At 45.5% G+C, this 25,157-nt stretch overlaps 1 protein-coding gene across 2 annotated transcripts in view; it reads right to left on the reverse strand.

Moving 5' to 3' along the window:
• COL24A1 (collagen type XXIV alpha 1 chain) overlaps nucleotides 1-25,157 on the reverse strand; it is a 270,456-nt gene that overhangs the window by 54,067 nt on the left and 191,232 nt on the right. The window contains exons 29-37 of one of the 2 annotated variants that reach the window (XM_090049547.1): nucleotides 24,482-24,535; nucleotides 23,822-23,866; nucleotides 23,659-23,703; nucleotides 19,465-19,518; nucleotides 14,469-14,522; nucleotides 11,867-11,920; nucleotides 11,212-11,265; nucleotides 5,322-5,375; nucleotides 3,583-3,690 (exon numbers count right to left, since the gene is read on the reverse strand). In XM_090049547.1, coding sequence (XP_089905673.1) covers nucleotides 3,583-3,690; nucleotides 5,322-5,375; nucleotides 11,212-11,265; nucleotides 11,867-11,920; nucleotides 14,469-14,522; nucleotides 19,465-19,518; nucleotides 23,659-23,703; nucleotides 23,822-23,866; nucleotides 24,482-24,535 — 522 coding nt within the window. The remainder of the gene's footprint in view (nucleotides 1-3,582; nucleotides 3,691-5,321; nucleotides 5,376-11,211; nucleotides 11,266-11,866; nucleotides 11,921-14,468; nucleotides 14,523-19,464; nucleotides 19,519-23,658; nucleotides 23,704-23,821; nucleotides 23,867-24,481; nucleotides 24,536-25,157) is intronic. The other variant, XM_090049548.1, reaches the window with a different exon arrangement.

Here is a 25,157-nt window from a genome sequence, read left to right on the forward strand (position 1 = left end):
CATGCAGCCTTGCAGCCAGGTGATTTTACTGCCTCACCTGCCAGCAGGGAACTGCTCTGTTTATATAGGCAGACAGAGATCTAAAATGGCCACCACAATCAAGCACCTGCTGGCTGCTTTGCTTTGCTCTTAAAGTGGTAGGCACCAACAGTGCCCTGTCACACTCCTTCCCACTGAATATAGTTCCTGGGGAGGTTTCCCCTGCTGCTCTGCCAAAGTAGGCTCCTCTCAGAGCCTGTGAAAGCCCTCAAGTGGCAAGCACACCCAAAGGTGCTTCACCACACAATAATATCAGAAAACATTATCCTTTACCTAGATGTTTCTTGTGCTTCCTGCCTGTTGGAAACACCTGGAAAGCTACTTGGACAGGACAGGACTGAACATTTGGATTGTGTTCCTTCTAATTCTCCTTTGCCACAATGCCTACAAAGATGCCACGATGCCTACACAATGCCTACACTGTGTACCTTGACTTCCAAAAGGCCTTTGATTTGGTATCCCATGATGTTCTTACTGATATCCCATGAAGTTCTCACAGGAAAATTGGAGGATTTCAGGCTTAACTGCTCAACAGTTAGGTGGGTACAAAGGTGGCTGCAGGGTAGGACCCAAGGAGTTCCAATGAATAGATCTGTGTTGTCCTGGCGAGAAGTAGCCAGTGGTATCCCACAGGGGTCAGTGCTTGGTCCAGTTCTTTTCAACATCTTTATCAATGATTTGGATGTTGGAGTGAAGAGCTCACTGGCCAAGTTTGCAAATGACACCAAGTTATGGGGGAGCGTGGTCACACTTGAAGATAGTCTGCAGATATAGACAGACCTGGACAGGCTGACAAGTTGGGCGGATTGGAGCCAGATGAAGTTCAACATTGAGTGGTGTAAAGTGCTTCATCTGGGGATGAACAATCCCCAATATACTTAGGTATCTACTAGGCACTATGTGATAGCAATACAAATAAGCTAAGATTTGTATTCACTATTACTTTACTGCCTCCATTTATTATTTTATGCTTTTTCTGCTTGCTTCTACCCTTGTAAGACTGACTTTTAGCTAGAAGCTGCTTTCTTCTGCAAGAAAAAATAAGCCATAAAGCTGACCTGGCAATGTCAGCAGCGGACACCAATGCTACTTTTGGGCTTCTTGGCACAAGCTGTTTGTGGACCCAAGAGACCATCTCTTAACATTTGCAATTCCATTTTAGTCAGGTAGGGGAACGTGTGACCTCATTCTCAAAATAAATATTTAATTATTTTCATTAGCACCTAACACTGGGACCCGCTCTGAAGTGGAGTTAGCAAGGCACAGCATAGAAAAAATGTTTAAAAGGAATGAAAACATTTAAAACAAAGGTTGTACCAAAAATAAAAATAGCTTTCAATGCATAAATAACAAGTACAACTCTAAATATTCTGTACCTTTTGTTAATGGTTTTCAAATTGGATTTTTTCCAGTTAAGAATAAAAATCTAGAAAACAAAGGCCCTTTTCACTTTTATTTAAAAAAAGTCTTATTTCTCCTTATGCAAATACAGTGCTATTTCTCATTGAAGGAGGCATAATGATGAGGTTAACAGAGGTCCAAATGGGCATAACTAGGTTAACAGCAAGTCTCCTATAAAAATATTTGTTTCTGTTTTCCATGAAATTAACAACAAGAAATGCAGTAATCATATATTTGGTAGATGCCTAACAGTCTACTCTAGGTCTTAACTACTTTCAGAATGGAGGGCAGCCAACATCACTCCATGTAACCTTGCTGACAACTCAGAAGGACTGCTTCAAGAAGAAGGAGATAGCTAAACACCTGTTCACACCTTAGCTCTTCTAGTGTTGTTAGATGCAGCAGTGTTAAAGTTGGAGTAGTTTTTACTACTTTGATATCCATCCTGGCTTGTCCATACCTAACAATTAGGAAGTAACAGCTGCTGCCCTTTTGAAATATCTCCAAATGTACATTAGGGCTGTGAGAAGCTTTGGTTGCTGATTCGATTCAGCAGAGATTTGGCCTGATTCAGCAGTGGCTGAATCTCCGAATCCAAATCGAATCTCGAGATCCTTTAATCTTTCCAAATTGAATTGGAACCCTCCAGATTGATTTGGAGAGATTTGATGATTCAGACATAGACACAGCTTTAAATGTTTTTTCTACATACCTCAAGGTACCAGGAGGCTTGTGAATGCTGAGATGCTGGGGGTGGATGGGGAGTCCCATGGGAGCATGGGAGAGTCCCCTGTGTGCTCACAGTGGACCCGGGTCTGCTGTGGAGCATGCAAGGGACCCCCCCACCCCGCTGCTTGGCAACTGGTACCTCCTGGGTCTGGGGGGCACCTGGGGTCCCCCCATGGACAACTGCCAAGCTGGAGAGGATGTGGGGGCAGGGGGGAGCGGGGACTCCCCATACACTCAGAGGTGGACCCAGAAGTGGACTGGAAGTGCTTCTAGTCCACTTCCAAGTCCACCACTGAGCATGCGAGGGAGGCCCTCCGCACTCCTGTGGGACTCTCCATCTGCCCCACCATTGCAGGATTCATGAGCCATGCCTGCTATCTTGAGGTATGTAGAAAAAAACATTTATATCTGTGTCGGAATCACTGGTTTTCCGAATCAGCATCGAATCTTTAGTTTCGGATTCAATCAAATTGAATTGGGACAGTGATCCAAATCAACGAATTGAATCACTGTCCCTGATTTGGGCCGAATACAAAACTGAATCAAATATAGCCCGTTTCACACACCCCTAATATACATGTGTCCATGCCCTGAGACAGGCTTCACACCAAGAGCAACTGGATTAGAATCACAACTGGCTTCATATAGGCCCCTCAATAGCCATCATGCGATAATGATTTTCAGATAATTCCAACCTGCTCTGGATTCAGTAGCCTAAATGGGAAAAGCTCCAGATCCCACACATAACACTGGGAAATCTAGTACTGCCAGTATCTCTGGTGCAATTGTGTGGATAAATATTGCACACTTCAATCTCCAGGCATTTTGCATGCGTTACACTCTTTTGCAGAGGCAAGAATTTATTTGGGTGATATCTTTTATTGGACCATCTGTATAGTTCATTAAAGTTAGACAAGCTTCTGAATGCAAGACATTCTTCTTCAGGTCTGAGCTCTTTTACAGAGCTCTTTCAGACTGTCAAGCAGGACAATAAACAAGGGACCCAGGTAAGAGATAGATGCCATAGAAAACAATGAAAGACCATAAGGTGGAACTCATTGCAAATTATATATTTTGTTAGTTCCTTAAAATTACTCAATACATTGAACTTGATGACAGTATACAAATGAAGGCTGGGACTGAGGCCAGTGACTGAACTTTAACTGAGGACATATTTGAAGTAGGAGACTTCAAGCTGTACAGTACATGAAGTCAGGTGGACAATCATAAACATAAGGGAGAAACATTGAGGAATCAAAATCTCAAAGACGTTTTATGTTTAAGAAATGAATGACACAGTTCTCTTCTTATAGATGTATTAAACATTGAAAAGCTACAGGGTTGGGAAATGAGCTCATTCAAAGTTCTTTTCTGTTTGTAAGAAGTAACACCCAACTTAGCTGTAATACTCACTGGAGTGCCCATTATACCAGGTTCACCAGGGGGACCTGTAATTCCTGGTATTCCTGTTTCTCCTTTTTCACCATCCTCTCCCACTTGTCCTCGGTCTCCAGAATCACCCTACAGATTTACAGAAATATAAATTAAGCCCCAAAGGAACTGTTCATTTATTCTGCAATATGTTGCTCAAGTTCCTTTTCACTCTGCTTACCCCCAGGCCTGATCTAAAGAATATTAAAGCCAAGAAGAGTCTTTCTAGTAACTTCAGTTTGTTTTGGATCAGACTGTAAGCTAGCATCAATACTTTTTTATTCTGTTCGAATTGCCCTCTTAGGCTAGGAACAGACATTACACATAAGCCAGTTTAAGTGATCAGAAACTGGTTTAAACCTGTGACAGAACAGACATTTAGTGCACACAAACCAGTTTCAAAATGGCCAAAACTGGTTTGAAATAAACCTGGTTGAATGTAGCATCAGACTTAACTGATCTGGATCAAACCGGTTTATGCAATGTCTGTCCCAGACCCCTTGCTGGTTTAAGATAAACCAGACACTCCCAGCATCCTGGCATGCTCTCTGGGCTGGGCGGGGCACTCTGCTCCAGCCCCAGGTCTGACCCCACTCCTCTGCTCTCTAGCCAGAGCAGAGACTGTATTTTAAATAATCTCATTTTTAGTTGGAAACCCAGGGCTGACCCTGCCCCCCCCAGGGACTGGCCCTAGCAGAGACAGCGGCCGGCATGGCCCTGTTAAGGCAAAATGGGCGGGGGGGTGTTAATTCTTCCCTCCTTCCCCTCTTCCTCCACTGCAGCTGTGGTCAGCCTGTCTGCTAGGGAGGAGAGGGGAGGGGGCTGCAGCGGTGGCCCCTGGAGCTGGCAGACCCCGGCTGCAGGGAAGGGACGGAGGGAGGAATTAACCCTTCTCCCTGCCCCCCCTCACTTTAATGGGGCCAGGGTGGGGAGGGGGGACTCTGTGAGGTGCTAGATGGGAACTCTTCCTCATCCTCCCCTTCCTCCCATTGCTGCAGGGCTGCGGTGGGGGGGCTCCATGTGATGCTGCCTGGCTGGGGGTTGGGGGAGCTCTGTTCCATGCTGGGGGAAACTCCTCTCCCTTCTCTTCCTCCCCCCTAAGAGGCAAGCTGAGCTCAGCTTGGCATGGTGTGGTTGTGTGAGGGAGGCTGGAGGGGGGTGTAAAGACCCTCACACACTCCCCCCAAGGCATGCAGCCCCTACTTCTTGGTAGGAGCAGCAGACTTGGAGGTCAGGGTGCTTGTGGCTGGCACTGCTGGCATGGCGTGGAGCTGCAGAGATAGAAGCAGCTGGTCAGGCTACGTAGGGATGCACTCCTCACCCCCAGCACAGCACGGGCTGCCTCTATCACTGCTCTGCCTGCAGCTCTGTACTCAAAGAGGGGAAGCCCTGCACTGGTCTCTGTCCAGAAGCAGGGGGCAGGGCTTCCTCTAATCCCAGCAGAGTGCAGCACCTGGACAATTGGGAGTGGGGGAAGCAGCTGACTCCAGTGTGGGGCTTCCCCCGCTGCAGGCTTAGGCTCAGGGAGCAGACTTCTTACTAGGGTGATCCAACTTTGCATTACCTCCAGTTCAGTACCATGCCTGGAAGGTACACTGGAATACATGAATGGTTAGGTAATAGCTAAACTTTGATAATTTTACATTAGGTTTATGAAACAGCGCTAGATTTTGGTTTTTAGCTATACCACTATACCATTTATTATGGATAATGAAGACTACCTTTGAGCCATCTATCCCTTGAATACCATCTTCTCCTGGAGGTCCTGGTCTACCCTAAATGTGAGGAGAAATTAAAAAAAAAAAATTATGGCCATCTCCTAAGTATCTGAAGACGTTCCTTCTAAGGTAACAGAGTTGCTTTTAAAGAACACAAAATTTCTGTCTGTGTTACTGTTATTGTCTGCATTTTTCAGACAGATTTTATGTTGGGAATAAATCAGAAACCTGTAAACCTGAAAAAGTAAAATCTCAAAGACTGATCAGTTGCGTCTCAGCATCACAACCAACACTTACCATTAAAACTCACCACTTAACAACAGTAACCACATCATGATATTTTGGATACCACAGTAGTTAGTAGGGCTGTGCAAAATTTCAATGGGTGTTTTGTTTCAAAGCTGTTTCGATGCATTTTGAGCTTGAAACAGTGAAATTGAAACATAATAAAAGGCTTCATAGTTTCATAGTTAGTAGGGTTGGAAGGGACCTGAGCAGATCATTGAGTCCAACCCCCTCACATGGCAGGAAAGAGTACTGGGGTCAAACGACCCCAGCAAGGTGACAGTCAAGCCTCCTCTTAAAGACTCCCAGGGTAGGAGCCAGCACCACTTCTCTTGGAAGTTGGTTCCAGATCCTAGCCGCCCTGACTGTGAAGTAGCGCCTCCTGATGTCTAGCCTGAATTTACCCTCTGCCAGCTTGTGATCGTTATTCCTAGTCACTCCTGGTAGTGCATGGGGGAACAGAGACTCCCCCAATGCCTGCTGGTCCCCTCTGACTAGTTTGTAGCAGGCCACTAGATCCCCCCTCACCTTCTCTTGTGGAGGCTGAACAGGTTCAGGTCCCTGAGCCTCTCCTCGTAGGGCCTGCCCCGCTGCCCCCTGATCATGCGAGTGGCCCTCCTCTGTACCCTCTCCACATTGTCCACATCCCTCTTGAAGTGTGGCGCCCAGAACTGGACGCAGTAGTCCAGCTGCAGCCTGACCAGTGCCACATAGAGGGGGAGGATCACTTCCCTGGACCTGCTTGAGATGCATCTGTGGATGCATGACAAGGTACAGCTGGCCTTCCTGACTGCATCCCCACATTGCTGGCCCATGTTCATCTTGGCATCAATGATGACTCCAAGATCCTTTTCTGCCTCTGCACTGACAAGAAGGGAGTTCCCCAACCTGTAGGTATGCTACTGGTTCTTCCTCCTTGTCAGTGCTGAATCCCATCCTTTTCTCGTCCGCCCACCCCTGTTACCTGTCTAGGTCTGATTGCAGCCTATTCTTCCCTTCTAGTGTGCTCACATCCCCCCACATCTTAGTGTCATCAGCAACTTTGAACAGGGTGCTTTTTACCCCCTCGTCCAAATCACTGATGAAGATGTTGAACAGCATGGGCCCGAGCCCTGTGGAACCCCGCTGCCCAAATCCCTCCAGGCTGAAAATAACCCATCCACCACCACTCTCTGGGTGCAGTCCTCCAGCCAGTTGGCGACCCATCTGACTGTGTAGGTGTCAACACCACAGTCCCCCAGTTTCTTAATGAGAACAGGGTGAGAGACAGTGTCAAAGGCCTTCCGAAAGTCTAGGAAGACTATGCCCACTGCTACCCCTGCATCTAAGGATTTGGTGACCTGGTCATAGAAGGCCACCAGGTTGGTCTGACAGGACCTGCCTCTAATGAACCCATGTTCACCACACCAGAGCACCATGAGTGCTCGTAAAACCATGCCAGGCATCCTGCAATGACCTCAGCTAATTCCCTCAGTACTCTAGGGTGAAGATTGTCCGGACCAGCTGACTTGAATACATCCAATCCCTCCAGAAGTTCTCTAACTAGTTCCTCACTAACCCTTGGCCTAGGTGCATCTCCCCTGGGGTCTGAGGGGGGCCCAGAGGGGGGGTGGCTGTTCCGGTCCCTGCTAAGGAAAATGGAGGCAAAGAAATCGTTAAATATGTTAGCTTTGTCATCTGGTGTGACGACCACATTTCCTAGCATGTCCTGCAGGAGCCCCATATTACCCGGAACTTTCTTTTTGCCCCCTGTGTATTTAAAAAAAGACTTCTTGTTGTCCTTGATCCGGGAAGCTAGTCCCAGTTCCATCTCTGCCTTGGCCTTCCTGACTGTCCCCCTGCGTCCCCGAGCAACCGCAGTATAATCCTCCCTGGTGATGGCTCCTCCCTTCCATTAGGTGTACACCTCCCTTTTAGTTAGGAGACACTCCTGGATGCTTTTGGTGAGCCATGGGGGTGTTTGTGTCCTCCTGCCCCCTTTGATACATGTTGGGATTACCTCCCTTTGGGCTTGGAGGATCATCTCCTTAAGGAGCGACCACTCTTCTTGGACACCTGGTTCCCCTCCCCTCTGGGACCTCAGTGCTTCCCCGACTATTCTCTTTAGCTCATTGAAGTCCACCCTCCTAAAATCTAGGGCTGCTGCCTTGCTTCAAAATGAAACAAGAGCACTCAAAATGTTTTGAAAGTTTTGTAACTTTTTGAGTTTTGAAGCTGGGCTTGCTGCAGCTAAACAGAAACTGAGGAGAGGGAGGGGAGGAGTGGGGAAGGACTGCTCTGTAATACTGACATCTAGCTCCCTGTTCAATTTCCCAGCTCTCTGGTCATTTCCCCAGCTCTTCCTGGGGGATGTGAGCCCCTGATCTGTCCATGGGGTTTCAGCAGGCTGCCACTGAAACTGCAGTGTGCAGATCTGGGGGGCCATGCCCTCTGGGAAGAGCAGGGGAAGCAATCAGAGAGCTGGGGGAAATGAACCAGGAGCTGGGAAATCAAACCGGGAGCTGGGGGAATGTTCAGATCCCTGAACATTCCCCCAGCTCCCCGTTGGATTCCCCAGCTCCCCGATCATTCCCCCAGGTCTCTGATCACTTCCCCCAGCTCTTTCCGGGGGGTCCACCAGCACCAGCTGCAATGGGAGGGCTGTGGGCTGGGGGGCTGTGCCGGGGTCTTCCCTACAGAGCTCAGCCCAGTGGCAGGAGAGCCAGTGGCAGAGCTGCTCAGAGCACAGCCCTGACTGAGTGCGGCCCTGGCTCTCCCCCACCTCTCGCCATCAGGCTCAGTTCCGTGGGGCTGGCAGAGCTGCTGGGGAGGGTACAGCAAGTTTTGGGGTGGCAGCAGCCCCCCTTTCATCACTGTGACCTGCCACAAGCTCTGGGAAGAGCCCCGTGCCACCCCTGCTGCAGCCCCAGGAGCGGTGGATGCTGCCTGCCTGCAACCGTTGGGCTGTATCATGCCCTGACCCACCTGGCAGCATCCACTGCTCCCAGGGCTGCAGCAGGGGTGGCACGGGTCTTCCCAGAGCTTGTGGCAGGTCACAGCGATGAAAGGGGGGCTGCAGCCTCCCCCACCTGCCCTCCCAATGTTACCATAAAGTGTGGGCCTCCTGTGGTGCGTGGGACCCCAGATCTGCATGTGGTATGACAGGAGGTTGCTGTTGCTGCCTGGGGCCAGCAGCAGCACTAGCCTGTCCAGCACCAGTCCCAGGCAGCAGGGGCAGCCTCCTGTCATCCCACATGCAGAACTGGGGGACCACGCCCCCAGGAGGAGTCTGGCAGAGCCCTCCTGGGGGTGCAGGCCCCCAGATCTGAACGCGAGATGACAGGAGGCTGCTGCTGCCAGCAAGTGATACGAGTTTTGCTTTCAACTGTTTGAGGTGCAGTTTCACAACCCCCGCCTCCCCCCCGCACTTATCTCCTTGAACCACGTCAGGCTTCATGCCCTCAGAAGGAGCTACCATCCCTGCAATTTTCATCCAAATCAGGTAAGAAATGACAAAGTTATAGGCATAGAAAAAATGATTTCCCATTTCAGCCTATGGGCAAAATATTGTAATGTGTTGAAACAGTGAAACAGTTTCGACAAAACAAAATGGAAGAGTGCTTTGAAACAAAACTATGAAATGAAACGCTATCCCTTCAAAATGGTGAAATGGATATTGAAACAACATGGTGCCGTTTCACACAGCCCTAGTAGTTAGCTTCTAAGGCGAAAAGATACAGTAATGCATAAGCACAGCTTGAGGCAGAAGCCTGGAGAGAATCTAATTATGACAGTTATACCCAAGCAACCAGGTTGTGCATTTGAAAGATAGCTTTAGACAACATGAGAAAATGGTCCCTAATTAGTCCATAAGTAAATTGGCCACCATTGGGGCAGGGTTACATTAGGCTACATAACTTCTAGCCTTAGTGTCATTGTTTGCACCTTGGTTTAATCAGGACAGCTTGACTTTCTGTGCGTTAACCCAATCATGTGTCCATTACCTAAGAATTTGATCCTCAAAGAAACAGAACACTCAAAAATCATATTTTGAATGCACAGCAAACAGCAAGTGCACCACAATGTAAAGAATAACTGAAGTATGACATTGTGGTCCAACAAGTGTTTACTATTCAATATTGACTACTGCCTGGAACTAACTTCTCATAGAATTAGCAGAATCTTGGAACCTACCTCAAATGCAATTTTGTAAAGGAAATGGAAGTAGTAGCAAAGAATTAATGAAACATGTAACCATAATCTAAAAGTGAAATTAGGAAGTGTCTAGTTTATATCGTTGCAAACAATCTTTCTAGAGAAAATCTGTTATAACTATGTTATCCTAAACTCTCCACAGTTCTCTGATTCCAGCTATGAAAAACCCCAAAGATAAAGAAAGAAAGAAAAAGGGGGACTCAGGCCTGGGAAATCAGAGCTAACCGATGCAAAAAGCTGGCCTGATCCAAGTAAACCATTTGATACGCTTGCAGGGAAAAATCATTAGTCATTGAGAGAAACTAACCCAAAGTGGGAAGAAAAGGCTAACTAGAGTAGGACTACACTCAAAAGAGAAAGGTAAGAAAATATAATAATATTGTTACAACAGGAAGAAAATAAACCATTTGATTCATTTTAGTAATTTTTCATCTTCTAACAGAAGCTAGGTTGGTTTCCCAGTTCCTAGCTAATTAAAGCAGCTCCCTCCTCAGACCCATTCCCTACAGAACCATCCACAACTTAAGTTTACATTACATATTTCAGTTTATGTTGATTAGGAAAACTATTGCTTTGGTTGATATGTGTTTCAGTGCATTTTCTATTAAATCTGCAAACTCACTATTTTGGTTAGGGCCCTAATAATTAGGCTCACCATTAGGAAATCTGGAACATCTGGGATATTCATCTGGGACACTGCCTTCCCCCCTCCTTGCACTCTCAGAAGTGGGGTGGGGTGGCATACTGGACAGGCAGTGGTGCCTGCCTGCAATGCACTCTATGCCACTCTGACTCTTAGCCAGACTGCACCCCGTGCCCCTGCATTTCTTGGATGCCCATTATAATTCCCAAGAGTCAGCCAGGAATGGCCTCTGAAATATAGAATTGTCCTGGCTAAACTAGGACATATGGTCACTTTAGTAATCCACCTTCAAAGAATTTTACACACAATCACCACCCTAGAAAAGTTGGTGAATTGTTGGGCAGCGATGAGGATACAGAGAATAAATGTGTGTTTTAAGCAGCCCAGTGTAGTGCCATACCAAGATACTTGAACCAGCTCTGAATGAGGCAGTTCAGGGACTGGAAGCAATATAAATGCATTAGTGTAATAGTTCACAAAGGGTAACCCTGCTGAGAGCTAGCTTGGGGGACAGGCTAGGTTAACTCACCTATGCCACTCTGATACCTGAATCAGCTTGTTTGGTGCTGGGTCGCACAACACTGTGCTTTGTAGACATGCCACTCAGACAACTAATCTGTTACAACACCACAAAACTTCTCTTTAAAAATATCAGAGACTCCTGATTAAATTGCTCTGGTACACAAAGGTTATTATACTTCAGTACACAAAGACATTTCTGAAATTCCACACACTTTCCCTTTAGGAAATAGATTCATATTTGTCACTCACCCTTAAACCTTGTTCTCCGGGTTCACCAGCCTTACCAGCAGGTCCGATGTCTCCCTGGAATACACCATGTGGAAATTAAAGCAGTCAGCTGCTGGGAGTAACACCTCTAATGATGACAAGCATTACTAATGGCAACAGGGATGAAGAGCAGAGGTGAAACTAGTGATTTTTGCACCCTGAGCAGAGATGGGGGAGAGAGGGGGTGCAATGGGGATGCTGTGCCAAGTACCTGACAGTTACAGGGGGGAGGGCAGCAGTGGCTGAAGAAAGCATGGGAGGCTCTTACTTGACAGCTGCTGCTGCCAGGGCTGTCTCCCTTTACACTATCTTGCTGAGGTTGGGTGTGTGGCAGGTCCCCTGTGTACTGCCTTGCTGGGGTCGGGGCCAGGGCCAGGGCAGCTTCCCTGCACACTGCCTGGCTGTGGCTGCCAGGGCCTGGGCTCCCTAAACTGGTGTCTCTGGTTAGAATCTCCCTTGTCCTTTCCTAGTCATGTTACTGATGAAGAGGATGGATAATTTTTCTTGGAAGTTTCATTTTCTTTTTATTATTGCTTAATTTCTTGAGAAGCCAAATTAACACTTGAGACTTGATCTGGTTTTTCTAAAATGAGTGAAATAGTTTAAGGGCACAGAAGAAAATAAGTTCACCACATACCTTTTCACCTGGTTCTCCTGGCAGGCCAGGCTCCCCTTCAGGGCCAGGAGGTCCCTGTATGGTACAAGAGGTACTGTTACATGTTGCGGCTAAAAGTGATTTTATAGCTGTCATATAAAACAGTAAAGACTCAGCCTAAAAGCTACATGAGGCACTAGGAGAGCCATAGGGCTGTCAGCTAGAAGCAAGAGGACACTGTTCTGTGGTCTGACCAGCTGTAATGAAAGAGAGTATAATGTGGTACACATTCAACAGAACCATTATTTTTCATCTTAATGAAATACAAGCAGTAGGAACAAAAACCTGATTTTCAAGTTTTCAAGCCTTGACTTAGGTTTTCAGTAGGTTTTAGATGGCAAGCCAAGGGCATACACATTCTTTGGAGGTTCCAGACATATCCATACAACCTCCTAAGAATTTATAGATATTTTCTATCAAGAAATAATAGATATTTTCTTTCAGAGAATAAATTTTAATAACCTCTGAATTTACAATGGCATAATTAAGAAGGGCATTGAAAACAAAATGGAGAACATCACTGGGCCACTATACAAATCCATGGTGCACCCACTTCTTGAATACTACATGGAATTCTGGTCCCCGCATCTCAAAAAGGAGCAGTAGAATGAGAAAAGGCATAGAGAAGGGCAACCAAAATGATCAGCGGCATGGAACCATACTAGGAGAGATTAATATGGCTAGGACTCTTCAGTTCAGAAAGGAGAAGGCTGAGGGGGGATATGGGAGATCTACAAAATCATGAAGACTTGTGGACCTAGCGAACAGGGAACTGTTGTTCATCAAGTCTTAGAATATTAGAACTAGGGGACACCCACTGAAATTAGTAGGTGACAGGTTTAAAACTAGCAAGAGAAAGTACTTTTTATGCAATGCACAGTTAACTTATGGCATTCATTATCACAGAAGGTGGTGGAGGCAGGTGGCCTAGCCAGGTTCAGAAAAGACTGGTTAAATTCACGGATGATAAATCTATTAATGGCTATTGAACAGAATGTTTGGACATGTTTCCTCTGGTATCTTTAAACCAAAAATGGTGAATGCCGGGTAGGATATTGAATAGCTAGCTAGATAGGGGATAGATACATAGGCAGAGGCAGAAAAAATATTTGGGGGGGAGCTGAGTGCATGCGTGCATGCACACATGCCCTCTCCCCCCACAGTAAGTCTGTGGGGGAAGCGGCATGGGGAGGGGAAGAGCCGTAGTGGGGGAGCAGATTGAGGTCCCAGTGGTGAGGGAGGGAGTGGGGCAGGCAGGGACAGGGGTAGGGACAGGAGCTGGGTTGTGGGACAATCAGAGCCCAGGCAGCTTGTCCAGGGGCAGGTCCCGCTACTGCATGCACCCCGGTGGAGGCCCAGGAGGCATGTGCCTCCCCCATTTGTGTGCGGGGCAGAGATGGCTGTCGCTGTACACTGGGCTTTGCTCCCTGCTGCAGCTGCCTCAGAAGTGGCGCAATGCCATGTGTGTCCTGCTACTGGGCAGGCAGGTGACACTATGCAGCCCAGTGGTGGCAGGCACGTGGCATCATGCCATTCCTGGGGCAGCTGCAGCACGGAACAAAGTCCATTGCACAGCGGCAGCCACCTCTGCCCTGTACACAGACTGGGGGGCATGTTCCCCCTGGGCCTCCACCAGGGTGCATACAGTGGCGGGAGCCCTCCTGTGTCCCTGGATAAGGCACCCGGGCTCTAATTGTCCCACAACCCAGCCTGGCTGGGGCCCCATTCACCCCAGGTCCTGCCCCTGCCTTTGCCCCACTCCCTCCCTCAATGTGGGGGCCTCGATCTGTGCCCCCAAACCGCTTCAGAGTAGCCTGCCATGTTGCTAGCAATTCAGACACCAGACTGTGATCCTGGCTGTGTGCATGCTCCTTCCCACCCCTGCTACAGCTATCTGGAGCCTGTGGCTGGGCTGCCTTGTGGCCTTACCTGCTGACCCATGTTTGACGGGGGCTGAACCCCCTTAGCCCCAGCCTTCCTCTACCTATGGATAGATATCAGGTTTGATGCTCTACCTCCATAGCACCTATTTCTTCCACTGTTGAAGACAGAATACTGGGCTAGATGGATCACTGATCTGACCCAGTATGCCACTTATTTATCTCACTTATGTTAGTTATGTGGGATAATGGAACTTCATTTCTTTGACTAAACATTTCTTATGTGTTCTGAGTGAGTTCACTCCTCAGCCCAGTTACAATCCCCTCAGCTCTGGCCTGCTGTGGGAGGTTGCAAAATGGGAAAGGGAAGGGTATATATTATGGAAGTGCTGCATTCAGCTAATACATCATTGTCCTCTCAGAAGCAGATACCATGATGTGAAGGCTCCATAGGCAATCTAATAAGCTTTCTCTTTTGAAATTTTCTGACAACAGGCAGAAGCAATGACAAACTCTTTTAATTACATGTGCTATTCAAGGCCATTGGAGGTAATACAAAGAGTTCTGGTATAAACTGTAGATTGTTTTGGTTAGTTAATTCATTATTATTGATAAATAATACAAATTATAAGCAACAAATAAAACAATAAATAAAAAGAAATAAAAATGTCATTATTGATAAATGATAATGCTTAACAACTCACCTCAAATCCCATTTCCCCAGCTGGGCCAGCATCACCTTGTTGTCCTCTCGAGCCCTGGCATTAAACAAAATTCTGAGTATATGATTCAGTAATGTTTATGTAATACATGTATGATACAACCTACATATGATAGGTGTGCAATATAATATGATAAAGTATATATTGTATCACTGCACCACTCTGACAGCTGGTAGAAAGAAGCAGATATTATTTTGCTTTATCACTGTTTTTCTTTCTAAATTCTTTGACAGCAGTTAGTACCTACAAGGGCAAGTGCTTAACAGTACTGAAGATATAACTGACTTTCTAGATATAGTCTAGCAATACATTTTAAAAGGACAGAACTAACCTATCTTCATTTGGACTAGAAGTCAAAGTTCTTATTTACACAATATTCTTCTCCTGATTAATTAAGACTTTGTTTAATTAAGACTTAGCTGGCTGTATGTCAGGTTTGCTTTATGGAAAAGCCTATAGTCTGGTACAGACTTAACTGAAAACTACTGTATATTTCACTTTAAGGATTTAACAGTGTTTACACAGGATAGTCACTGAGGCGTAATGGATTGCAGATTGGAGCCTTCTGGCAAAATCAGTAAGAAACCATACTATGAAGCAGTGTTCTTGCAGGCCAGTATATAGTAAGCAATAAACTTACCACAGCAACACCTCAGGGATCCATTTCTAAACCAGTGTGTATGGATTTCATGTAAATTGAGGTTATCCATGTCCTGTAAGGAAGTGGGATGTGTGTGGCCATCTCTTGGACCTTACCTCTAATAATTTCGCACCTGGTCCTAAATTTTGCAACTGGACAAATCAAACTCCTAGGCCAGTGGGACCAAGCTTTTTAGCAAGCATACAGCAAATTAAACCCCACACCCTCCCTAAGTGACATTTCAATCCCTTTTCCCCACCAAATCTGCTGCTTTGCTGTCTCCTCCCTGCCCAGTCTGTTGCTTTGATTTACTTCCTGTCCTATTTGCCACTTTGCTGCATGCCCCCTCCCTGACCTATACCCAGAGCTCCACTTGTGGCATCTGTACTGTGGGTTGGCCACCCATGTCCTAGACATACTCATCCCCACACCTTGGGAAGGTTCAGACCCAAATCTGGACATGAATGGAGAATGAACTGGACACATTTCTGTTTTAAACAGATTCTTCAGTGTTAAAGGAAACAATTATTTCTGGTTCTGTGCTTGTTCTGATACAATGTAAAAGTGCTGTTTCTGTGTTTGTACTATAAGCCTTTCAGGCCATTATCTAGCTTTCCCTTTGATCTGTCAGTACACGGATTACATGCATAGGGTTGTTGTTCCTGGTGACTTGCTAATGTTAATAACAGCAGTCTTTTATTCTCTTCCAGCAGCACAGTCATATGGCTATTGTTGGACAAAGCTCAACAGGTGCATCTCTGACTTGATTAACAGTTTCAGTTAAGAACACGCAAACACTGAAAACCACAACGAATATACTATTATGGGTTCTATCCAGGCCAAAACATAATTGTCTTGGTTTTGGCTTGTAGTACCTACAAGGACTTCACTACTTTGCTGTCCCAAAGCTCAAGTCTGATGCAGCAGCCAAATATTTCTCCACATTATTCCCACGGAGCTCAGACTGATGGCTTGGCAATATACCACTCCCTTGTGACTTACATGGAACACCAGAAGCCAAAAAAATGTAAGAACATGTTGACTAATATGGGGACCTCTTTCAAGTATAATCAAAACAGAGTTTGCTGAAAAGGCCTGACATGTAGGTAAAATTAATCATTTGTTTTACATTAGGCCTGATTCTGCTAAGCAAATCTAATAGTTTAAGTCTTTTTCCCTAATAGTATTTCCTTGCATTTTTACAGTAGAACCCAGTGACAAGGCAATAGAAACTATCTTCACAGCCTTCTTCCATGTAATAACCAATTGACTGAAAAAGAAAGTAGGCTGTTGGACAAATCCATTGGAGAAATTAAACCATTTTATTTCTTGTGTTATACTATATTTCCTCTTTAGAGCTATACATACAAAAATAATTTGACTCTGTGTAACATGGAAAGAAAAATCATCAATTCCTGTGAACAACTGATACTTTTCTTAATTTCTGCATTTCATTCATGGATGCTACAATGCTGAGCACAATAGAAATGTAGATTAATTAAAGTAGACAGTTTAGAGTAGATAAGTATGATAGCTAGTCTACTTATAAGTAAGTAATAAGGTGAGGAGGTTTTGAGATATCTTTTATTTGACCAATTGTACAGTTGGGAGAGAAGCTAGACAAGCTTTTGGGCACAAACTGTCCTTCTTCAGGTCTCCCAAAAAACCAGATCTCACATGGGGAAGGACAGTTTGTGCCCATAAGCTTGTCTAACTTCTCTCCCACTTATATCATTGATCCAATAAAAGTCATCACAGAAAGACACTTGCCTTTAGGACATTTCCTAGACTATCACAGCTAAAACAACATTCCAGTCCCTTTATAAATAAGAAAATCAGGTTAAACAAGCAATGTAGTAGCAAGATGTATAGACTTATAAACTTTAAAACCTCTAAGTCTCTTAATTGCTACAGTATGGAGCAGGATATAAAATGACTAGGCTGACAAGTTAGACAGAATAGAGATGATCTATAAAACAGACAGTAAAGGAAATCCAAGAAAATAATACATAATTTTTAGTGGAAATTTTCTGTACAATGATAAAAAAGTTTGCTTTTATCAGCCAACTATATCCTCATTGCTTGCAGGAAGCAAGCAATTGGAATTTTCCTACTTTTCTGGCCAAAAGAATTTTCCAGAGACCACCTTTATGAATCCATATTAACTTATGGATTCAGAAGCATCAGCCTAGTACATGAAAGAATACATTGCAGTATAAAGTTTTAAAAAGCATGTTGATATTCTTTTACATCATTTACTATGAGAAATAGCTTTTCATATGTAATAAAAAGTAAGGAACAAAAGTTTACTTGACAGGTTCATGCATAGTAAAATGGCAGTCTTATAACGCGTACCACCATGAAAGCACACACTACTCCATTCTATTTATATACTTGGGCCTTGGCAGTAGAGGTGATGATGTAACGGCATTCTGTCAGGTTTATACCTTTCAGCTCATGGTTCATAGTCTTAAACTATATATGGGCTTTTGTTCCAGTACTAGCCACATTAAAGCGTGTGTAGCTTTTCAATAATAAAAATCAGAACAGCAAGCTATACAGAGAAAGAATGTCTGAGGTTTATTGTAACAGTTGCCTTTTTGTTAGAGCAGGAACATGCCAAGTCTGTCTGTTTCCAAAACTCCAGAATAAGTACCATAAACCTTGCTTGAAAATAACAAGGAAGCCACTAATATCCATGTTTAAGATTGTATTTACATGATATACCCCATGCCTGTCTCTATGCAGTGTGAAGTCAGATTTGGCTACTCTTTTTCATACTTTTTCTGGTTATTACTAGCGCTATCCCATGGAGACTGGGGAGAATGCTCCTGTAAGTGTACAGTACTTACTGGGCATGTCTACACATGCATTTGATCTGGGATCAGTTTACTCGCAAGTAAACTACTTGCAAGAAAACGCTCCCAGGCAGGCATCTACTCATGCACGGAAGTGGGAGTGGAATTTCTGCTAATGGCAGCAAACTGCCCCTGCTGCCACTAGAAGGAGCTCTAGGCCCCCCCGGGTGCTAGACCAGGGAAGGGAGCACTGAGCCAGGTGACAGCTGTCTCCTTCCCAAGGCTGGGATGTAACACCCTGGAAGCAGGGAGCTCCTGGCCCTGGCTTCCTGATCAGGGGCAGGGGACTTGGAAAGAACTGTAGGAGAGGGCCAAGTCCCAGCCTCCTGCCCCAATACATTGGTGGGGCAGCTAGCACCTAGCTTGCTGCTAGCTAGCCCACTGGCAGAAGCCCCATGCCTCAATTTATTAGATTTCTTACTCCCAGGAGTGGGATTTCAGCATGATGTATTTGGGGCACAGGACTGGGACCTGCCCCTAACTAAGACAGTTCCCAGCCCCTGCCCTCCATGCAGGGCAGAGGCTGGGGAGCTTGTTCCCTGCTCTGTTCTGCAAGCACAGAGCTGAGCAGTGAACAGGCTCGGGAGCTTGTTCCCCACTCAGCTCTGCAGCATGGTGCTGGGGAGCTCCCCAGCTTGTTCTCTACTTAGCTCTGCAAGTGTGGAGCTGGGTGGGGAACAGTCAGGGGAGTTTGTTTCCTGATCAGCTCCACAGCCTAAAGTTGGGTGGGGAAAGAGGTGGGGAATTTGCAGGGGGGGAGCTTCCCAACTTGTTCCCCACTCAGCTCTGAGCTTGTGAAGCTGAGCAGGGAACAAGCTCCCCAGCCCCCTCCAGCTCCTAGTGCGAGCTCCACACTGCAGGGCTGGGGCTAGGAGACCCTTATCTTCCAGTTCTATGGCTGTGGAGCTGGTGCTGGGAGATAAGGATCTCCCATTCTCCCCCCACCCCCCACTCCTCAATTGCTATCCCAGAGAAGGGGGCTTGGAGCTCCTTGCTGCTGGCTGGGCCGGGGGGACCTGGGCTCCGGTGGCAAAGCCTATCCCAGCAGCAGGCAGCTCCTGGGGGCAGGGAGAAATTTCCTGCTCCCTGGTGGATAGGTGACCGGGAGCAGATTTGCTCCCAATCAGTTATCTACATGAGCGCTACTGCACTGTTACTAAGCAAAAGTAAAATTTACTGCTTGCATTTTCAGGTAGAAAATTTACTCCTGATTATTGAGGTTTACTGCACAGTAAGCATGTGCACACATAGACACACATGCTTACTTTGTAGTAAACTACACTACTGAGGAGTTAAGTGTTTTGGACAGATGTGCTCTCTATGTTGCAGAATCTGACCCAGTGTAGTTTAGATATAGTTTTTAAAGGATGTATACTTAGTCACTGAAAATTTCAAACCTTGGTCTAGTGGAACCCAAGTTACCAAGTATTAAGTACAATATGTGAAAATTATTATTAGGAAAGGATGGAGATCAACTTACTGGCTCTCCCATAGGACCTCTGTCTCCTAGGCTTCCAGGGGGCCCAGGCAAACCCTGAAAACAATCCAAACCAAGATCAATGAAGAAGCTGCTTCATATTGTATAAAAGGCTGTTTCCTTTCCACTTTGGAACATCTAACAACTTACCTATGTAAACCCTTCTAAAAAGTGTTATCCCTTCACCTATGTGAGCAGTTTTGCCACATTAGCTCTTGCAACTAATGTTCAAGCTCTAGCTAATATCTGCCTGTTCTGAACTGCACTATGGAACAAAAATGTTGCACTTTAACAGCTATATAAAGAGCATGAAACTCAACCATCTTCAAAAGAAATAAAATATAAAAAACAACCAAGAGGACCCTGTATTTTTAAATTATAATGATCCTATTTGAAAATTGTATCACAGATATGTGTCTTAATAGTTGATGTGAATAATTATTTTTCAGCTAATCATTTTATTATCATCCATTTTACTATCGCATTTATTTTACTATCACACATTCCAGAGGTTGTATATTACTGCAACAGATTAAAAAGTTCAAGGGTAATGGTGACCAGCTAGCAAGAAAAGGGTTAAATAGCTTTGAATCTTTATGTTAAATCAGTCACAGCTCATACACAGCTCAAGGAGGTAGCAGGAGCAAGAAACACTCCTGCCCTGCTGTCTAGCTTGTGGAGTGCATGAATGAAAAAAAAGCTCCATAGTGTTAATTTAGGGAACTTCCTTAGTTATACTGCTAAGTGCTGGAGTACAATGCATTCAGTGGGCATATTTATATAGGGATTTGTCACTCACAAACCATTCTGGTGTTGTTATCCAAGTCATTTATGCAGGTATCAAATAGACTGAACTAAGCCAAGGTAAACAGAGTGAAATACTCAATATGCACATTGGGTCTGATCCAGAGATGTGAGTTTGGTGCAGCTGTATGGAACACTTAGGTCAGCCTACTGTGCAGAGTCAGCAGTAAGATGCAGAAGAATACATCAGCAGTGGAGTTTCCCAGTGCAAAGGAATTAATGACTATCAGTGAGAAGTAAAACTGGAATATCGAGAGAATTTCATCTTACTGATATAGCAGCTTTCATTCCAATGGAATCCCAAGACCTCCACACATATACTGGAACACAGTCTATATATAGAGAGGTATTTGGCACTGAAGTGACGTCTGGCTTGAATCACTGCAGTTGCTTGAAAACACACAATTCTACTGCAACATCACAGACTAGGAGGTGATGAAGGACACCAGGTACAATTGAAAACGAAGGGACAATTTATACCTCACGATAAGAGGTGTCTCATGACCAGAGGTGGTCAGGCCCCTCACTTTCACAACTCATGTTAAAAAAAAGAAAAAGAAAAAGAGTATTTGTGGGTAATCATGAGTAATATATTTATTTTATTGAAACTAATATGCCTCAAGAGAAGACAGCTGGAGAGAAGCAAGACAATGCATTGTCTTTACCATTCTTTCTCCTTTCATCCTCCTTTGAAGGATAACAGCTCTCCTGGGTATGATCTGGATCTCCCGTCCACTTATCAGCCATCACTGTGGCTTCATATTTCCTCCAAGTGTATGGAGAGGCAGATCTGGGTGGGTGCGGTACCACAGAAACCCTCCCTGCCTTTCAGCTGACACTGCAGGAGCAGCAGCTAAGGATTTTTGTTAAATCCCCAAATTGAGTAAAAATCCTGCCCCCCAGCCACTTCCTTTCTCTGCTTAGTGTGACCTAATCTCCCTCCCCTGTCCCCTTCTCCTCCTCCATCCACCACTGCCATTGTCTATACCTGCCCCAATGGCGGGAGTGGGGGCAAGGGCAGGGTGGGAGGGGAGGGGTCCAGAACTGCTCTTGCCTACTCTGGCGTCAGACTCAGCTGGGGACAGCAGCAGCAGTGGTTAGGTTCACTTTCCCTGCCCAGTCCCCACTGGTGTTCCCTACCAGCCCAGGAGTAGGTGCAGGGTAAGATAACCCATCTCTGCTGCCACTGCTGTTTCTGGCTGAGCCTAGCTCTATGTGTAACCTGGCTGGAGTGGGACATGAGTGGTCCTAGAACCTTATTTCACCTGGTCCCTGGGTAAGCTGGGGCCAGGGGGGACAGTGGCAGTGGTGTGCAGGGAAGTGGGAGGAATGGAGGGGAGGGGATATGTTGCTGAGTATGTTTCTTGACCGAGGAACTTAAAAGAAATCCCTGGATACTGCTTCTGCAGCATGGTCTGCCTGCCCCAGTGGGTGGGGGGCTGGACGCAGGGGGTACAGTTACCCCTGCAGTTCCAGCCACTGCTCCCACATTTCCTGGATCTGCCTCTGAATGGAGTAAAGGTGATATCCATGTCCTTCTGTGGAACAACTGACAAGGTACTAGAAATGGAATAACTGACAAGGTACAAGAAACGCATAAATTCTAGGAAATAGGAAAAGCTGTCAAGTGGCTCATTTTGAAAAACAGCCAACACTGTTGGTCTCAGAACGTTGTACTACTAATATAAGTGCTTCAGTCCTTTGGCTTCTGCTGTTTTTCTTGTCGATTATCATATTTACCTAAATCCAAGGTAACTCTCAATTTAAGATGACCTCCCACTAAATGGATTATGTATATGGAAAATATATACAGGTTTCCTTCACTTTATGCTGTACATGTGTTCCTGGAAAATGGCACATAACTCGAATTCGCATAAAGAGAACCCACTTTGCAATGTAACAAATAGGGATACATTCCCTGATCTCGACTGTACTGACCCCGAGACCCATTTCAACGACTTTTATAAGACAATTTTGGTATTCGCCAACAGCAGACAGAACACACAAGCACAGGGTGGTGGTGAATGTTTAGTCAGTGTGAAGAGAAGGTAGTGAAGACTTCATTGATGGACCAGGGGGGTGGGTAGGAGATAAGCTAGCAGGATGCTTAGAAGCCATAATGGGGATGGCAACTACAGAACACATGTTGCAGATGAGTGAGGAGCACAGATATACACAGGAGACTATATTTTGGTGCACCTCACTCCCATAATGCACTACACAAAGCAGCTAACTGCAGGTTTCTACCACACCAACCTCATGAGAGTGAATTTACCTTGCATTTAATGAATTTTTGGTATAGAAAGGGTCATTCCATAAGAGCAAATTCACACATACAGAACACACATGAAGCAAGGAAAACCTGTACATTTTTATAGTTTTCCATATGTAAAATCTAATTATTGGAGGGCCATCTTAAATTTGTTCCCTCACCTCCCACAGTGCAGAAAGCACAGGCAGGGGGGACGGCAGTGGGGGAGGCAGGAGGGGACAAGTGGTGGGGGAGACAGTGGGAAGACAGGCAGTGGGGGGACCCTGTCCCTTATTCCCTCACACCTTGTCCCCTGCTACCTTGTCCTCCACACCACTTGCCCCCACCTGCCTCCCCACGCCTACACATGCCGGCACCTGTCCGCCCCTTCCCATTGTCCCCTCCATGCCTGCCCCCATGCAGCAGCTTTTGCAGCAGTGGCTCTTCTGGCTGGGCCTTGGAGCCTGAGCCTGAACCAGAGCTGCTGCTACTGCTGTCTCTGCTACCAGGCCTAGCTGGGGCCAGAGCAACCATGTGCTCCATGCTCTGGGCTGGCACAGGGCTGCAGCTCTGCCAGAATTGGAGCTGGAAGGCAAACAGAGGTGGCAGGGGGCAGGGCCGAGGCCATCAGAGAGTGGGAGAGGGGGTAGGCAGTGGCTGCAGCTCTGACCCAAACTCTGACCCCAGGTTGGGGCTAGAGTTGGAACTACAGCAGCCACCAGCCCCTGCCCTCTTCCACTTACTTGTACTTCAATCCAAGATGAGGGGCCTTTTCCCCTTCATTAAATGGTGGAGGGGGGGGTCTTGTTTTGGATTCAGGTGAACATGGTAGTTCACCTTCCCCCCCATACGTGCCCCTGATTCTTTGTTTGACCTTGAGCAAGTCCCTCTGATTGTCACAAATTCTTAAATAGTGGGTGCAACGATCCAGAGGAATTTCATTGCTTCAGAAATTGGTGTTTCTAATAACTTCTCAGGATCCACAGATGAAAGGCTTTATGGATCCTAAATGTAAACTGTAATGGTCAGAAATCAACAGCTGATATTAAGACAATAATCGCCTTCTGCAATTATTGCAAAACTTATTGCAAGTTTTTTATTTGTTTTGTTTTTTTTAGAGGTTATAGGATTTCACTACTTACTGGTACTCCCTGATTTCCTCGTTCCCCAGGGTTTCCAGCTTTGCCCTGGTTAAATAAAATGATTGAAAGAGAATAAAGATTACAGATAAATTACAAATCAATGTCAAGCAACAATCAGTGCTGTGGATTAAAACCTTATACAAAGAACAGCTCTGATACTTACAATAAGTCCATGAATGCCCTTTTTCCCTGGATCACCTCTTTCTCCCTGATAAAAAAAAAAAAAGAACAAGTTAGTTCAATATAATTTTTCATTTCAATATAAATTTGCAGCCAAATGCACAGAAAAAATTATATATGCAGGAAAAAAGCTATTTCCCAAATTCTGTTATCATCACTTATGCTGTCAGAAATGCAGAGTAACTCTGTTTAAGATGAGGAAATGCAGAGTAACTCCATTTACAGGTTACCTCCAAAATGGATGCCCTGCCACCCCGGGGAGGCTGGGGCAGCTCCGCCGAGCGGGGCAGGCCCTTCCCGGAGGCCCCCAGGCCTGGGCGCAGGCCGAAGGCTTGGCAGGTGGGCTGACAGCCTGCTCCACCGACTCCACGCAACCGGTGCAGCAATAACACCACTGGCCTGGGGGAGGCTCCATTTACAGGTTACCTCCAAAATGGATGAGAAGAGAATTCAGACTATGATGTCCATGTACCATGGAAACAAAAAACATCTGAAAGAAGTAAAAAATGTAGGGTGCCTCAAAGGAATCATAGGAAACTCAAGTGTCCCATGGTGTCTCCTTGTGCTTTGTTTTACCGTCAGTTGACGCCCTATGATATACAAGCAGCCTCTGGAGCACTGAGTAAAGCAAGTGAATAATTACCTTGACACCTTGTGTCCCTGGCTCTCCTGCAGGACCATCAAGACCTCTTGGTCCCTGAAAATTATGTAAGCAATTTTTGGTGTTATTCGTAGCCATTATGGACAATTACGAGGCTAAAGCTTTAGAACTATAAAGCAAACTACTTGCTTTGTTAGCAGGGTTATCTGCAAGTCCACATGATGGAAAACACTTTGTGTGTTAAGTGTGAAATAAAGCATCAGAGACTGTAAAACCACCTTTCATCTTAATGCAATATGGATTTTAAAAGAAAGCTTTTACTGCTTAATATTTAAACAAGATGTTTGAGGTAAGCAAAATAAAAGTATCAAAGCAGAATACATTAAAATAACATTATTGAAATATGGAAAAGAAGACACCTCACACATCTTGAAGTGCACCAGATACGACCAACTAAAACTTTGGCTGTTACAGAATTGTCTGTATTAAGGGCCATCTATTCTTCATACAGCATGCTACGGAGTTCATTGTCAGCTGCCATGCAGGATTTCCATGTCGTCACTAGAGCTACAGCGAACATAATATTTTTCTAATTGCTCATTATGAGGTTTATCTAATGAGTTATCTACAGGTATGTTGTGTAAGACCTGAGATTAAGAATAATGTGTTATAGCGGAAAGCATGTTAAACATGGCTCTCAACCTTCACTTGTATGTGG

This window comes from Crocodylus siamensis, chromosome 5 (genome assembly GCF_052110815.1).
Source record: "Crocodylus siamensis isolate JL-2025a chromosome 5, ASM5211081v1, whole genome shotgun sequence".
In the NCBI taxonomy this organism is placed as follows: domain Eukaryota; kingdom Metazoa; phylum Chordata; order Crocodylia; family Crocodylidae; genus Crocodylus; species Crocodylus siamensis.